Genomic DNA, 16433 nt, shown 5'->3' on the forward strand with positions numbered 1-16433 from the left:
GGGGCCATGAGTGGTGTGGAGGGAGAAAAGAAAAAGAAAAAGAAAAAATATCAGAAAGACTGGGAGTCCAGATATGAATGGGTTTCATTTGATGAAAAAAAGGATGAAATGTTTTGTAAATTTTGTAGGGAGTACCCACTACTGGCTGATGTGAAATCTGCATTATTTGTAGGCTGTGGTGCGGGTGGAAATTTCAGAGAGGACACACTGTTTCACCATAATAAATCGGGCAAACACCTAAAATGCGAGGGGAAATGGAAGGTAGAAAAAAACATAAACACAAAAGAAACTGCACCTATTCAACAAGCATTCCATCAAGCTGCCAAAACATTGAATGACACAACTGTTAAAAGAATGTCTGCGTTGTTCAATACTGCTTTCTATGTCGCCAAAGAAAATAATGCCTATTCAAAATTCCAATCCCTTTGTGAGCTACAAAAAAAAAATGGAGTGGACATGGGTAGTATGTATCAGAACTACAATGGTTGTAAAGTTATTGTATCATCAATTGTTGACACTGAAAAATCAAAGATAATTGAGGTGCTACGAAATGCTAGGTTTCTTTCAGTATTGTCTGAAGGCTCTACAGACTCTTCTGTAACAGAACAAGAAACTGTCTTCGTCAGATATGTTGGTACTAATGGTCACCCCGATACCCAGTTTGTCAGCATTGTTGCCTTGCAGTCAGCACACGCTGAAGGCGTGCTAACTGGCATCGATGAGGCTCTTAACAGTGTGGGGTTAAGCAGGGAACTGCTAGACTCCAAGTTGGTTGGGTGCAATTTTGATGGGGCTGCTGTCATGTTGGGCTCCAAAACTGGGGTGGCAACTAGGATGAGAGAAAGACTTGTTGGCCGAGACATTGTTGTACTACATTGTGTAGCACACAATTTAGAATTAGGTGTTCTCGATGCCATCAAACAAGTCAAGTACCTCACAATATTTCAGAGCACAGTACAACTTGTCTACAAGTTCTACTACTATTCTCCAAAGCGGAGACGAGAATTATCGGAGATAGCCAAGATTCTCGAAGAGAGTACCATTTCTCAAACAGGGCTACAAAAAACTCGTTGGATAGCAAGTCGCCGTAGGGCATTAATTGCTATTGAAAAGAGTTTTCCCTCTGTGGTTGACCACTTGAATCATGCGGCTAGCACAGGCAAAGGCGATGACAAGGCTAGAGCTAAGGGGATAGTTCAAGAGATATGCTCTGAAAGGTTTGTGAGGTTTCTGTACTTCATGATTGATGTGACTAAAATATTGGCAGATCTGAGCCGCCAATTTCAAAATGAAGAACTGTTCATAACTGACGTTATGGTAAAACTCCAAACCTGTTTGTTGCGGTTGGAAGAGCTGAAACACAGGCCAGGAGAATACCTCAACAAATTGAACTCAAATCTGTCGCAAGATCTTGAACTACAAACTGGAAAGGATCTGACAAGGCAGGTAAAAATTACCATAAAATCACCATTTGATTTTGATAAGACATTCAAGACATTTCTAGATAATGTCATTGAATATGTCAATGTGAGATTCTCCCCAATCCAGTCCCCTCCTGTCAGCCTTTTTTCTGTGTTTGATCATGTGACATGGCCACACTTCCCAGCTCTTGGTCTGTTTGGAACTGACCAGATTTGTGATCTGGTAGAGTTTTTCAAACCAATGTTCAATGAGGCGGAATTGGAAGCAATGACTGAGCAGTGGCTTGAATTGAAGGTGAGGCTACACAGACAGAGGGAGGTAAGCCCATTTGCTACCTATACCTCCCTACTGGCTGCTAGACCGGAAAGCTTGAAAGCAATCCTCCTCCTGATAGAGATACTGTTTGCCCTGTCGACAAGCACTGCAAAGTATGAGCGCAGTTTCTCTTCCATGAAGAGGATTAAGACTGGCTTCAGAAGCTCTCTGAATCAGGAAAGTTTGGTTGGCCTCATGCGAGTTGCCAATATGGAAACATCTGTCAACCACTTTGACCCCGTCCCAGCAATTTCCAACTGGTTGGGCAATGCCAAGTACAGACGTGTTGTCACTGAGCAGCCCACCGTCAGACCTGGTATAAAACCTCAGCTACCAGCTGCTGAACAACCAGATGGCCCTCAGGGTTTTGAACCACTGGAGGAACCAGCTCTCCCCCAGGCTCCCCCATGTTTGCTGGAAGCATATGAGTCAGATAATGATCATGACACCGACAGTTTGTCATTAGACTCTGACTAGACAGTTGCAGATTATAATTTATATGTACTTACAGTAATTAACAGAATAACTGTATACATTAATTAAAACTATTTGTATTGTAACAGTCAGGACTGAGGTGTTATAAATACGAATAAAACAAATGTAGACAAAACGAAATATATTGCATTGTTCTTTATTCAAATACACAGCACACTGTAACTGAAAAGAGAAAGATAAAATGTAAGTCATGGCAAACTGTGCATCATTGTATTCATAAATGTTCCATAGTCGGTAAAAAAAACATTCATGGACATTGAACAACATCATCTTAACAGGTCAACAGATCAGTAAATATTTATTGAAATTTTTCATAATCTCAGGTGTACAGTAAAATTTCTGGAGTGCCGAGTGGATTTTTCATGACACTAGGCACAGTGCCTAGTGGTTTAAAAAGTTTAGCCTGAGCCCTGAAACAACATATGTACCCTGATGGGCTGAACCTTAAGATGAAAAAAATGTACATTTTTTTTTTTTATATTTGTCTGGTATATACTTGAAACTCTGCTATACATTTATATACCCCTTTAGTAAATTGGTAACATATATGCACATCTGAAATAAATTCGTGTGTACATACATACCTTCATTTTCTCATGTCAAGCAAATAATAGCAATGTGCCTCCTGTATTCCATTGTATATTGGCAAAACATATGTGTCCATTAAACAAGCTTTCGCTAATTGTATTTATTTAATACCTGCAACACTTATTACATTATTTTGTCCATCAAATACCTTTAGTATATATGTTTTCTTGTATATGCACTTGGTGAAACATATGTTCTCATTTTTTATATCAATTTAGCCATCCGTAGCATGCACAACATGCCTATACTTATACATACATGTGTAATCATAGACATGATTTCTTGCTTTGTGCATCCAGTATAGCCCTGTAGCACATATGCTCTCAAATACAAACTAAAGAAACATTTTTTTTTTTAAATTCATCCAGCATGTCCTTGCATTGAAACAGTTCTCAATGCCTGCTGCATAAATGTTTGTAGGCACATTTTCTTTCACTTTTTTATTTACCAAATGGAAACTTACTGTGCATATGCACACCTGTACATGTTTGTATCTTGAGAAACATATGCCTGCATGTTTTACCTTTATCCAGCGTGCATGGATACAATTTTTAGCTCACCTGGTCCGAAGGACCATGGTGAGCTTATGCCATACCGCAGCGTCTGTCGTCCGTCCGTCAACTTTTCCTTTAAAACGCTACTAGTCATGAACGACTGAGCAGAGTTTGACCAAATTTGGTCAGAAGCATCCTTGGGGTAGGGGAACAAATTTTGTATAAACCATGGGTGTGGCCCTCCAAGGGCCTTAGGGGCGGGGCCAAATGGGGGAAACATAGCCAATTATTCTTTAAAATCCTTCTTCGTCTGTAAGAATAAAAGGATTTGGTCCATAATTGGTGTGGAGCATCCTTGGATAAAGGGGAACCAATTTAGTATAAACTGTGGGTCTGGCCTCCCCTGGGGGCTGAGGGGTTGGGCCCAATAGGGGAAATATAGCAAATTCTTTAAAATCCTTCTTATTCCGTAGGAATGAAAGGAATTGTTCCATATTTGGTCTGAAGCATCCTTGGGTGAAGGGGAACCAATTTTGTATACACTGTTGGTATGGCCCCCCAGGGGCCTGAGGGGTGGGGCCCAATAGGGGAAACATTGCCAATTATTCTTTAAAATCCTTCTTCGTCTATAAGAATGAAAGGATTTGGTCCATAATTGGTGTGGAGCATCCTTGGATAAAGGGGAACCAATTTTGTATAAACCGTGGGTCTAGCTCTTCTGGGGGGGCTGAGGGGTGGGGCCCAATAGGGGAAACATAGCAAATTCTTTAAAATCCCTCTTATTCTGTAGGAATGAAAGGATTAGGTCCATATTTGGTCTGAAACATTTTTGGGTAACGGGAAACCCATTTTGTATAAACCGTGGGTCTGAGGGGCGTGGGCCCAATAGGGGTAATATAGCAAATTCTTTAAAATCCTTCTTCTCCTGTAGGAATGAAAGGATTTGTTCCATATTTGTTCTGAAGCATCCTTGGGTGAAGGGGAACCAATTTTGTATAAACCGTTGGTCTGGCCCCAAGGGGCCTGAGAGGCGGGGCCCAAAAGGGGAAACATAGCAAATTATTCTTTAAAAATTTTCGTCTGTAGGACTGAAAGGATTTGGACCATATTTGGTGTGGAGCATCCTTGGGTAAAGGAGAACCAATTTTGTATAAACGGTGTGTGGGACCTGAGGGGCGGGCCCAATAGGGGAAATATAGGTGAAACCTTTATAATCCTTCTTCTACCATAGGGATTAAGGGATATTATCCTAATTTAGTCTGGAGCATCCTTAGGCAAAAGGGGACTCAATTAGGTTGCATAGGGGTGGGGCTCTGTTTGAAGTTTGTTCTCGCTATTACTCAAGTACTGGATGGATCTTTCTGAAATTTCATATGTACTTACAGCACCTAATTTATACCAATTATTTTAAACATATCAGGTGAGCGATACAGGCCCTCTGGGCCTCATGTTAATAAAGTTGTGAACCTACACAATCACATGTTTACACTATTCAAATATACTCCAGGTACAAAGGTATATAAACCTTTTAATTTAACTTTCAAATATTCGCAAAACAAAGGTTCTAGTTTTAGTAATAGCTGATTGACGACGAATTGTAGTTTTGAAACACAAAATAGCTTGCGCCATAAGCATAGTAAATGAATGGCAAGGTCACAGTCACCAGTAAAACGGTGGCAGTAAACACATTTATATCATGTGTTACTACCGGGTTCCAATATATCAATATCCTTCTGAGGGTCTGACGGACGTATCATGCTTCTGTTCGCGGTGCTCTTGTTTGATAAGTAACAATTACGTGTACCTTTATTACTACAATACAACATTAAAAATCCTAGATTCTGTCTGCTAATGCATTCATCAAGTTCAGAACAGTCGACAGTGGAATAAATACAACTGAAATAATGGTACACACCTAAAATTTATTATATTCTTCTAAAGTTTAAATTTATATTTTGGCTAATATGCTCGGAAATATTCCACTCTCTGACACAACCCTAAAATTATATAACTTGGTAGAGGTATTTATGGAGTTGTGTAGTATGTGTAATGTACTTGCCTGATAGTCTACCTTGTGGCTATATCATTTGTACTAGTATGTGTAATGTACTTGCCTGATGGTCTACCTTGTGACTATATCATTGGTACTTCTAAGACAGCTTTAAAGACAACAAAATGGTACATATCCCTTTGCACAGTAAATAACAGTTGGTTGGTAAACAGGGGGTGATAAACTGTATTAGTATCTTAGATACTACAATGCTAGTCCAATTGCCAGGTATTGAAAGTGAAAATATATACTAACTGGACTATGAGGCAAGTAAACTATATGTATGCAAACATTCTACTCACAGATATAAGGACTTTTGCCCAAATCAATGTGTTAGTTGTGTGTCAGAGGGTGGTAAGACACCCATTATGTTAGCAAAATATTGAAAATTTCAGTCAAAACTTTAATAGAATATAATAGTTTAACGTGCATCCATTTATACCAAATAATTATTACTGCAGAATACCGTAGCTAGTTCTGAACTTTACCAAAGCATTTGCGCGTAAAATATTCTAGTTTGTACAGCTAGGTATAAAGGTACGTGCACAAACCTGTTGCATACAAAAAAGGTGAAAATCCAGATACATTTATTTTTCATTGTGATCTTATATATCTGAAAGTTTGATGACTGTCCAAATACAAAATAGTATTTTTGTCTGGTTTTTGTGAAAGAAACATAGAAATTATGAGTAAAAATTTTAATAAAGGGTAAAGAGTAAATACAACGACCACATTTCTTCAGATTTGATACAGATACTTACATTTAAAAGAAAACTTTTGTAAGATTATTGTATGGTTCGTATGGATATATAATTACAAAAGAGAGTATCGTTGACATGATAAAGCCGATATAAATCAAGGTCACTGTGACCTACTTATCAACTATATGGTAGAGTTTTTCGGTAATTTGTATCATTTGCTGCTTTAGTGTTACACAATACATCGAAAATAAAGAATAAAGTTAAAAATATAACATGTTATCTTATCTTGAATTGGTGCTTTTGGATTTATCCAAATATCTTGATCAGTTCAAAATATATCACCTGGACAAGATTTCAATGAATATTTTGCACTTAATTGACATTGACGTCAAAGTTAAAGTGACCTAATTACAGTGAACTCCTTAAGTATAAGCATATTTTTTCATATGAAAAATTACGTCACAATATGCAATTCATATTTCAAATGTCCCTCGTTAATCAAACAGTTGTCTCCCCTGGCATGTGAAAGTTGTATGATCTCAGTAACAGCTTATAAACAGCGATTCACTGAAGCAAAATAGGCTATGTGATAAATGTATTTATTATTGATGAAGCTCACTTTAAATCAGTCCCTGCAGGTAGGGCGTACGAATTGTACCTGCTGGCGGGCCGCCCCCATTGCATGTTCGTAAGAGGAGACTAAAATTGAGATCTTATCTTTTCTCTTCTTTCTAAACAACTTTTTTCTTTCTAATGTCTCCCCTGACAATGCCTCACTTTTGTCCTTTAGTTGAGCGTTCGCCCCTGTGAGGACGGCTTTGGGTTCTGTCCCCTGGCCGAGACATGCCGGAGTCTGTAAAAATGGTAGCTTCTACTCCTGCTTAACGCTCAGCAATTGAGGAGTGGGACGACTGGTTAGCCCGTTGTCAGTATAATGTGACCGGGTGGGGTGTACTGCTGGGTGTCTTCGGCAGTATGTTTCAGTTTCACTACACGAATGCATCTTGCACACAGGAGAGACGTGACACTTTTGTTTTTGTTCGTACGACTGTTTAATTAGTACATACGTCTATTTAACTCGTTCGTTCGATTTTTGTTCTTGTTCGTACGACTGTTTAATTCGTACATACGTCTTTTTATCACGTTAGTTCGTATGCTTTTTTCCTCCGTTTGTACGACGTTTTTCGTTCGTACAACTTTTCATTCTTGTTCGTTCGACTGATACATTCGTACATACGTCTTGTTTTGTTCGTACGACTCAATATATGTGTACCCTCATGACACGAATGGTCTTTCGTAGTTTTGCAGCCTTGAACTAAATCAATTTTTAATTTAGATATTAATATATATCATTTCAGAACTTGCTAGAGCCTAACCTAATTTTATTAGGTCCCGAGTTAGTTTCTGGTTCCACGTCATAGAGAAAATTTATTGACCCTGACTTGTATACATATACATGTCCTTTGATCTACAGTCACTTTCTCATTAAAACGTCCGTTGTGATGCATAACTTTGAGTCGGCAATAACTCGTACCTCAGCTCCCCCTTCCCGAGTGTCAATCAATATTGATTTCTGTGATGGGTGCTGTAATTTTAAGGAGTGCAGATTGTTGTATATAATCCATGCAGGTAGGGCGTAAGAATTGTACCTGCTGCCCCCAATTGCATGATCATAAGAGGCGACTAAATTTGGGACCTTATCTCTTCTCTCCTTTCTAAATAACTTTCTTCTTCCTAATGTCTCCCTTGACAAAGCCTCACTTTTGGCCATTTGTCGAGCGTTCGCCCCTGTGAGGAAGGCTTTGGGTTCTGACCCCTGGCCGAGACATACCAAAATCTTTTAAAATGGTACTTTCTACTCCTGCTAAACGCTCAGCAATTTAGGAGTTGGACGACTGGTTCGCCCGTTGTCAGTATAATGTGACCGGGTGGAGTGTCCTGCTGGGTGTCTTAGGCAGTATGTTTTAGTGAGGTAGCACTAAAAAGTCGGCATCAGTTCCGCGCTGTCACAAGGAGGCAAACACGAACAAATCGCAGCCTCCCAAAACACACACGCATACACTACAATTATGCAACTTGCACACAGTGGCGGCCGTCCTTAAATGACAATAGCTCTTGATTTGACGTTTAACAATACTACACCAAACCAAACCTTTAGCCGCTGTTTTCATTCCTCAATTTCAATTGCTTGGCAACACCTCACTTTTGGCTTTAATGTTGAAACCTCAGGTGAGGAAGGCAATAAAAAAGTACCTGTAGTGGCGTATGAATATGTTCCAACGGTTATGACCAATCGCAGCACCTTTATGTAGATACACGTGTGTATTACCATATTTATGACAAGGTTTTTTGAAAAAGAAAAAATATGTCACTTGTGTAATAAACAGTCTTTTCTTTAAAAATTATGTTTCATTTTTACCTTCATTTGGTTAAATTTGCAATGTTTATATTGATCTTAACAAAGCTACGTTAATGGAGTATGACTTTCAAACTTACGCGATGAGGTATGATTGGAACGTAAAGTTAAATAAATAACACAGAAAATGTATAATACATATACTATCTCATTTACACATGTCACAATATCCGGAAATATTTTTTCTTTATCTCACAGGTGTTACTACGCAGCTTAAAGGCGCAAGAGTAACCCACATTTCACCAGGAACCAGTGATTGGTAGGGGCAGGTTACAATCCTGTTACGTCTTGGCATTCTGTGAGATAAATATGGAAACACGTTTCAAACTCGACATTGTTTTAACGCTGCACCATAATCTATAATTATACACAGTTTTGCTTCACATTTAGCTAGCTTTGTTTAAAGAATATGTATATCCACCAAGTTAAAATTTAACAAATGACATTTTCATTAAACTGTATGCATTATCATTATTGTTTCTTATGGTTTGGTTTAATAGGGTTTAACGTTTTATTTACTGCTACGGTCAACTTATTTAAGGACGTACCTCGATATATGTAAGTATGCGTGATTGTGTTTGCGTGTTAATGTAATTCCCACCTTCTGATAGCACAGATTTGATGCCGACGTTAACGTTCTACTTCAATGATAAAAACGTCACCAAGCACAGCTTTCCGCCAGGTTGAAAACAATACTGAAACGGGTATACCGCTTGTTGCAATTTCCCTGAATGCTGAAGGTTAAGCAGGGAATAACAGCTAGCACTTTGGTATGTCTCGTGGTATGTTGGCGTGGGGACATAACCCATTGCCTTCCTCACTTTAGTGAACGTTAGGTATTAAAGCCAAAGGTGAGGTATGGCCCAGCTGACGGCAGGAAACAAAAAGGAGTGAGAAGTTGAGATGAATGATATTGTGGTAGTGCTATTTTTTTTAAGTTTATTTTGTAATATTTAATCAAATTATTAAACTATATAGTATTGTTTTTAGTGATAATGCTCAAGTTGTACGTATGTCTGACGTACTTAACTATTTTTATATACTGATTATCGTACTCGTTCAACCGGTTTGTCTGGTCAACGTGTGTCTTAAGTGTTTGTTACCTGTGCTGTTTTGTTATGTAAATGTCTTGTCACTTCGTTCACTTGTACGTCTTTTATCTTCATTCCTGCACTGGACGGAGACCAGACCAGAGCAGACATAGATACATATACAGTCAATACCGACATACATTATACCGGCTGCGGTGAACAGAACTCTTACTTATTTCAGAGTAAGTGTTTGAAATATATTAGTTTTGAGCTATTTGAAATTTTATATTTTAGGGTAACCTTTATGGAATTAGTATGTTTGCATTTGTTAAAATATTTGAAGAAGTTAAAATATCTTTCTTTGATAAACGTATTTTTGGGTGTGGTTTCCATTAACTTTTTTATTGAAACTGTAATTCACTAAAGTAATTTAAAAGTAATTTTCTAAACAAGTTTACTATATATTAAGTTTTGTTATTTTTCTTTTCAACTGAACCATTGACCTATTATGTAGGCAACGTATATTATACGTAGATATCATCAGTAGACCCATGTCAGAGCGATAGGGTAGGTATTTTTAATATAAGGCACTACTTAATTATCTCGTTTTTATCATAGTTCATGTGCAAAATTGGGAAATTCTATAATTTATCATGTATAAGAATTGCAAATGTATTGTATTAAATTCGTAATGTTAATTGCAACCGTTACGGGTATTGTGTATTTTTATGTAAAATCAATATGATGTCAATTGCATAATGTAGATATTTTATTATGTATTGTACATGTGCTTATATGTTTTATTTGTGCTATTGCAGGGTCTTTCGACTCCAATAAATGATTGTGTAAATGGAAATTTGCTTCCTCGTGATGGGTAAGAAATCTGTGTAGCACCTGAACCCGGTTACAATATTTGCAATTGATGAAGATTTATTTCGATGCAGATAGCACAAAAGGAAATCCCGAATTATGCAGGGGGATTACCATTAGTCACCTCCTACGTTTTTGCAAATAAAAACTTGAGGGAAAGGCCGAGCCAGCGGTGAGGTGAACGGATAGGGGTTATTTATTGGCCAGTTAAACATTCTACAACTTCATTCTTTCAGTTTGGTTCTATTGATAAAATGTTGTTGCATTATGGCCGAAATAAGAACGCTAAAAATAACCTCTGTAATTAAATATACGCCCCCCTTAGAATGGGGGTCGGTTTCTGCATTGTATTTTGGATGAAATGTCCATAATTTTTCTATACATGGGTCAATTATTTTAATGAAACAAAATAGTAAAATGACTAAACTTTATAAGAGTTTGTCCAAAAAGAACTTACAGGAAGAAAAATGGTTTAAAAAGTGAGTTATTTTCATAAAATGACTTATATAATGAAGTATTACGTTATTTGTACCCGGCAAGTTAAACCTCTCAGTGAACATGACTAAACTATATATACAATCTATTTAAGGGACCGCAGAACCAAATGATTTTCCATAGACGATAGTGTTAACGTTTACCACTGTCCTGGTTAAATGGGGTTATCCACACTGGTTTACCTGCCCTCATTTTGAAGAATATCATCTCACACAACTGTAAATAAAATATTTAAAAATTCTGTCAATTTGAACTTTATTTTATATGGGGGCCGCCATCTTGTATTGAATTCGGGACCAAAAATCGACCAAAATTTACACCAAATTACACACTTAATAAACTCACCAAGACAAAAGCAGACTTGAGTTTTTATTATTTTTTAAACAGTATTCGGCTTGGCCTCTCTCCAATTGTTTTACGTAGCATTGACAAACCTATTTCCTGATGTTTTGTTTTTAAACATATCGTCCTTGCCCTGAATATACAGGTTTTGTTTGGTGTTATTCTGTTTAACGTTCTATCAACAGCTGAGCTCATTTAAGGACGTGCCTCCATGTGTGTTGTATAAGCGTTCATGCGTGTATGTATGCGGGAGACGGGATATGTTGGTGTACTTGCCTCCTTGTGACAGCGCGGATCTAATGCCGACTTTAAAACTAAAACACCACGCCGGAGGTACTCACACAGCATTCCGCCCAGTCGCATTATACTGACAACGGGTTTGTTGCTATTAACCTTAATGCTGAACGTAAATAAGGAAATAACGACTTCTATTTTTAATGACTTTGGTATATCCCGGCCTGGAGACAGAACCAAATGTCTTTTTCACCTGGGCAAGCATAAAGGTCAAAAGTGAGGTGTTGCCAAGAAAAGTGATAGGAAATAAAAGGTAGATAGAAGTAGAAAGATAAAGATCTAAAATGTTGCAATGGGTGCAACAGATTTATTTTGTTCGCTTTAAGCAAACCCCCTATTTGTTATTGTCCATTTCTGTGAAGCAAGTTCGGATAAAATAGTTCGTAAATAAGTTGCTAACATGCGTATCAATAAAGATCAGAAGGGACAGACATTTCGGTTCTGCCAAGAAAACTGTTCTTCCTGTTCAAAGTTGTTTAGTCAACCCGGGTGAACCCCAGTGGGGACTATTAATTTCGATTTCAGTCCCAGATTTTGACACCTGTTGCAAAACACTGTGAAGAGCGTTCGTGTATTTGCTTTTGTCGGAATATACCAGCCGCTACTTACAAGCTCTTGGATAACTCGGATATCGATATTCCTTTTAAAAGCGAATAACATACAACCAAAAGCAGTTCCAAATTTCAAACGGGAATTACATATAACCTAAAGATGTTCCGAATATGAATCGGGCACCTTTGAGCTCCTCAAAGGGATAGACTGTTATATCATATATTGCTATTGCTTTATTTAGATATTTTATGTCAAATAAACGACTATATTGGTAATATTTCTTTTTAAACCAATAGAAATGTTGTAATAAAATGTTCAGGTAGAAAAGCTCAATAACGTCTCTTTATTATTTCGCACCTAGGCTTGCGCTTATGGTCACTACTGGCTCTAATGCCGATTTGAAACTACTCTTGGCAAAAATGTCGATGAGGGGCTTTGATTTAAGTTACTGTCGACAATAAATAAAACTTTGGCGATTTCTGTTTCTAGCGCAATTGTAATATGTAAATTTAGCCCCACGACATCACTGTGTACTACGATGTCACGGCTGAATGCATTTTCAAAAAATGGCAAGGTCAAGTATTGGAACGCTTTTGTGTTTTGACAAAATGGTCACCTGTCAACACAGCGACATCGTCTGATATCAAAGTAGCCAATTATCCAATGATGGCTACATTGTCTAGTTCCGAAAGGTGCTCTATGAAGAACAAGAGGGTAAGTTAGGGTCGGGAAAAGGATCGTGAGCGATACATGCGTTGATGTTTTTTTCCCGATGTTATTGAAATTGACAGGGACATTTCGGACCATGACGCTACTCTCGTCGAAATTAAACTAAACATTTTTCTTACTAACAAATTTAAACGCATGAGTTGATGTTATAAAAATGCTGACTATCCTAAATTTATAACCTGTTACAAAACACCGATTGGCAATACGTATTTAGAAATGCTCATACATGCGACGATATGTGTTCGATTTTTACAGATATGCCCATCTTTGTGTTCCGACTAAGGTTATTACTGTTAGACCGAATGATAAACCGTGGATAACTACTGAACTACGTCGTGAACTTAGGATTACAAATAGATTGCATAAAAAATTGAAGAGAGTTTTTTTTCTGTAGATAATTTAGGTAAATTTAAAAAACATAGAAATCATGTCAACACTCTCAAACGTAGAACAAGAGAACAGTTTTATGCTGATATTAATGGACTTTTAGATAACTGTGCAAAAACTAATCAAAAGAATTTTTGGAAACTGGTTCAGAGATTAACTAAAAGTGCAGATGTATCTTACATTATACCTCCTCTAAAAGACCCTATTGCTAATTCTACTGCAGTAGATGATGAACGCAAAGCTAATATTTTAAATGACTATTTTGTGTCTATCTCTACTATAGACGACTCAGGTGTACCTTTACCACAAGTTGATATGAGATCCCAAAGTCGTATAGTTAATATATTTTTTACACACGCTGATATTGTTGACATCCTGATGCCTCTAAAATTAGGTAAAGCTGTTGGATATGATAAAATTAGTCACCAAATGCTTAAAAACACAGCTCTTTATGTTTCATTTCCGCTATTTCTTATATTCAGAAAGTCTCTTGATCAAGTTTTTTTTCCTAATTCCTGGAAAAACGCTTAAGTCATGCCCATTTTTAAGAAAGGTGATACATAATGCCCCAGTAATTATAGACCAATAGCTTTGTTAAGCACTGTAGGGAAAGTTTTTGAAAGAGTTATTACAAAATTTCAGCATAATTATTTATTAGAAATTCATTGTTATATAAATACCAATCTGGATATCAGCCATTTCACTCAACAGTGCATCAACTAATTGAAATTTATCATATTGTATGCATTCATTTAGAAAACCGTCATCATACCTGCCTCGTTTTTTGCGACATTTCCAAAGCTTTTGATCGGGTTTGGCATGCAGGTCTTGTACACAAATTAAAAAGCTATGGAATTAATGGAAATCTTTTAGACTGGCTTTTCGATTATGTACAGAATCGCCATCAACAAGTCTTCATCCACAATGTTACTTCTCATACTAAAACAACTAATGCTGGTGTACCCCAGGGTTCTGTCTTAGGTCTGCTTCCTTTTCTCTTGTATATCAACGATATAACTGATAAACTTGTCAGCCCTTCCCGTCTTTTTGCTGATGATACTTCCCTATCCGTCTCTTCTCCTTCCGCAATTGAACTTGAAACTACTACTAACCGAGATCTTGAAAAAATCATAACAGGGCAGAAAATTGGCTTGTTAAATTTAATCCTTATAAAACTGAAGCACGACTAATTTCAAATACCAGTGCTGAGCTTGATGTCAATCTCATTTTTAATAATGTTAATATTGATTTTATTGAACATCATAAGGTAGCAACATACAGTATAAATGGCCCGATTCTGAAAAACAAGGCACATGTCGAGGAAATGTAAACACAGCGGATTTACCCTACACAACACATGTGTACATGTATATATATTTGTAAACTGCATTACATTTACAATACATATAAAGTACTGAGAAGTGTATAAACCTCTTTTTTCTATGTATGTCACTTGTGTGAAAACCATGGTTACCACATCAAAAATCACCTATTTTTTGACCTAAAATTTGACCCCCGCAACTAGTATTTTTTTCCTCAGTTCTGTCTGAAATTAAAGATTACCTACATGGTTGCAGAACTATCTTGGTCCCAGTAAAATTGTAAAACTTGATTTTTTGCAATTTTCCGTCGTGTGCTGTTGTCAAAATTTTACCTCCTGTAAAGCTAGCTTTGCATGTGTAGGCACTCTTTCGGATTATGGCCAAAATTTTGGTCTCGAACCAAAATTTTTATTTTTTTATTTTACAAATGTGAAGCTCACATAGCCCACTTCATCATGCTTATACCAATTTTAGTACAGTTTTATTTTTATATTTTTTTACATATCATTATACAGGGGTTAGCCATTTAACAAAAATATCATACCCACAACCCTCTACTGTACACTGCTACCTAAACATCTAGGCATTTTCCTAGATGCTAAATGTAAATGGATTCACCATATTAGTAACATTTGTAAAACTGTTACGAAACAAATAGGAATTCTCCGCAAGTTAAAATATACTTTAAATCGCAAGACAATAAACAGAATTTTTCTTACTTTTATACTCCCTCTGCTTGGTGAACACTGTTGCGAAGTTTGGGACGATTGTACAACTGCCGATGCAAATAAACTTGAAAAACCCCAGTTAGAAGCGGCGCGTATTGTCACCGGCCTGCCATATTTTGCTAGTAAAGCGTCTCTTTACTTCGAAACTGGTTGGGAAGTCTTGTCTCAACGTCGCACCCGCCGCAAACTTCAACTTTTCTACAAAATTCACAACAATATGACTCCCTCTTACTAACCAAACTTCGTCATAAATGCAGCCCTTTAAATGATGATCTCTTTAATGTTAACCTAATCAACTCTCCTATTTGTGCATGTGGATATCCTAATGAAAATGCTCATCATTTCTTTTTTACATGCAATATATATACTCGCAGGTTTTAATATGGTCACGCTCTCTCTCTCTCTCTCTCTCTCTCTCTCTCTCTCTCTCTCTCTCTCTCTCTCTCTCTCTCTCTCTCTCTCCATGTAAAAAGGCAAGGGAGCATATGTAAATTAGTAAACTTCATTTGGTTTTTACGACTACCGATTATAATACAAATTTAATTGTTGGAATTATGCACATAAATACCTCACAAGACGTCCAGGCTTAACAGGTATGTCAGCTGAATTAGCATACATGACACTTCAGGTACACTACATGTGTCTTACCTACATCTTGGTGAACCCTAATGATATCAATTTTCAATTAACAAAAACAAGTGATGCTTACTTTGATGGACATGAGATCAGTACAGTGTATGACATGATGTTAGGTGATTATGGAGGCACGATAGTCTAGTGGTACTGTAGGACGCCGGGCTGGTGAACAAAGGGTTGTGAGTTCGAGTCACGGTACATCACTGTGTTGTATCGTTGAGCAAGGTTCTTTACTCCGCTTGTTCATGTCTACTCAGTCGTAAATGAGTAGGTGGTTAGGCAGTGCTAGAATTGTTGAATGCTAGCTGTGAGCGCTGAAATGGCAGCACCAGCTGTTTGCTACCCAGGGAGTTGAGAAAGATATTGGCTGGTTGCAAAGGCCCTATAACCACGGATAATAGTTTGTGAACCGCTTTGAGACGACCTTCGGAGTAGGTTGTGATAAAGCGGTATATAAGAGCCTCGAATTATTATAATTATTTATTATTTATTCCAATGAAGACAATGGGGTTACAGTCGAAAGGAAGTGTCGGAAAGCGAAATAAACAATAAAAAAAGTGTTAAAA

General features: G+C 37.3%; 1 protein-coding gene across 1 annotated transcript; it reads left to right on the forward strand.

The window, feature by feature from the left end:
• The first annotated feature begins 6 nt into the window (after window positions 1–6).
• Window positions 7–2214, forward strand: LOC110458141 (zinc finger protein 862-like). Its single transcript, XM_021509730.1, has one exon. The coding sequence runs from the start codon at window positions 7–9 to the stop codon at window positions 2212–2214; it is 2208 nt and encodes a 735-aa protein (XP_021365405.1).
• The last annotated feature ends 14219 nt before the right edge of the window (window positions 2215–16433 follow it).

Source organism: Mizuhopecten yessoensis, unplaced genomic scaffold (assembly GCF_002113885.1).
Source record: "Mizuhopecten yessoensis strain PY_sf001 unplaced genomic scaffold, ASM211388v2 scaffold9433, whole genome shotgun sequence".
Classification (NCBI taxonomy): Eukaryota; Metazoa; Mollusca; class Bivalvia; order Pectinida; family Pectinidae; genus Mizuhopecten; species Mizuhopecten yessoensis.

Coding starts and splice junctions, on each gene's coding strand:
- LOC110458141 (XM_021509730.1), top strand. CDS start 7: ATGAGTGGTGTGGAGGGAGAAAAGAAAAAGAAAAAGAAAAAATATCAG.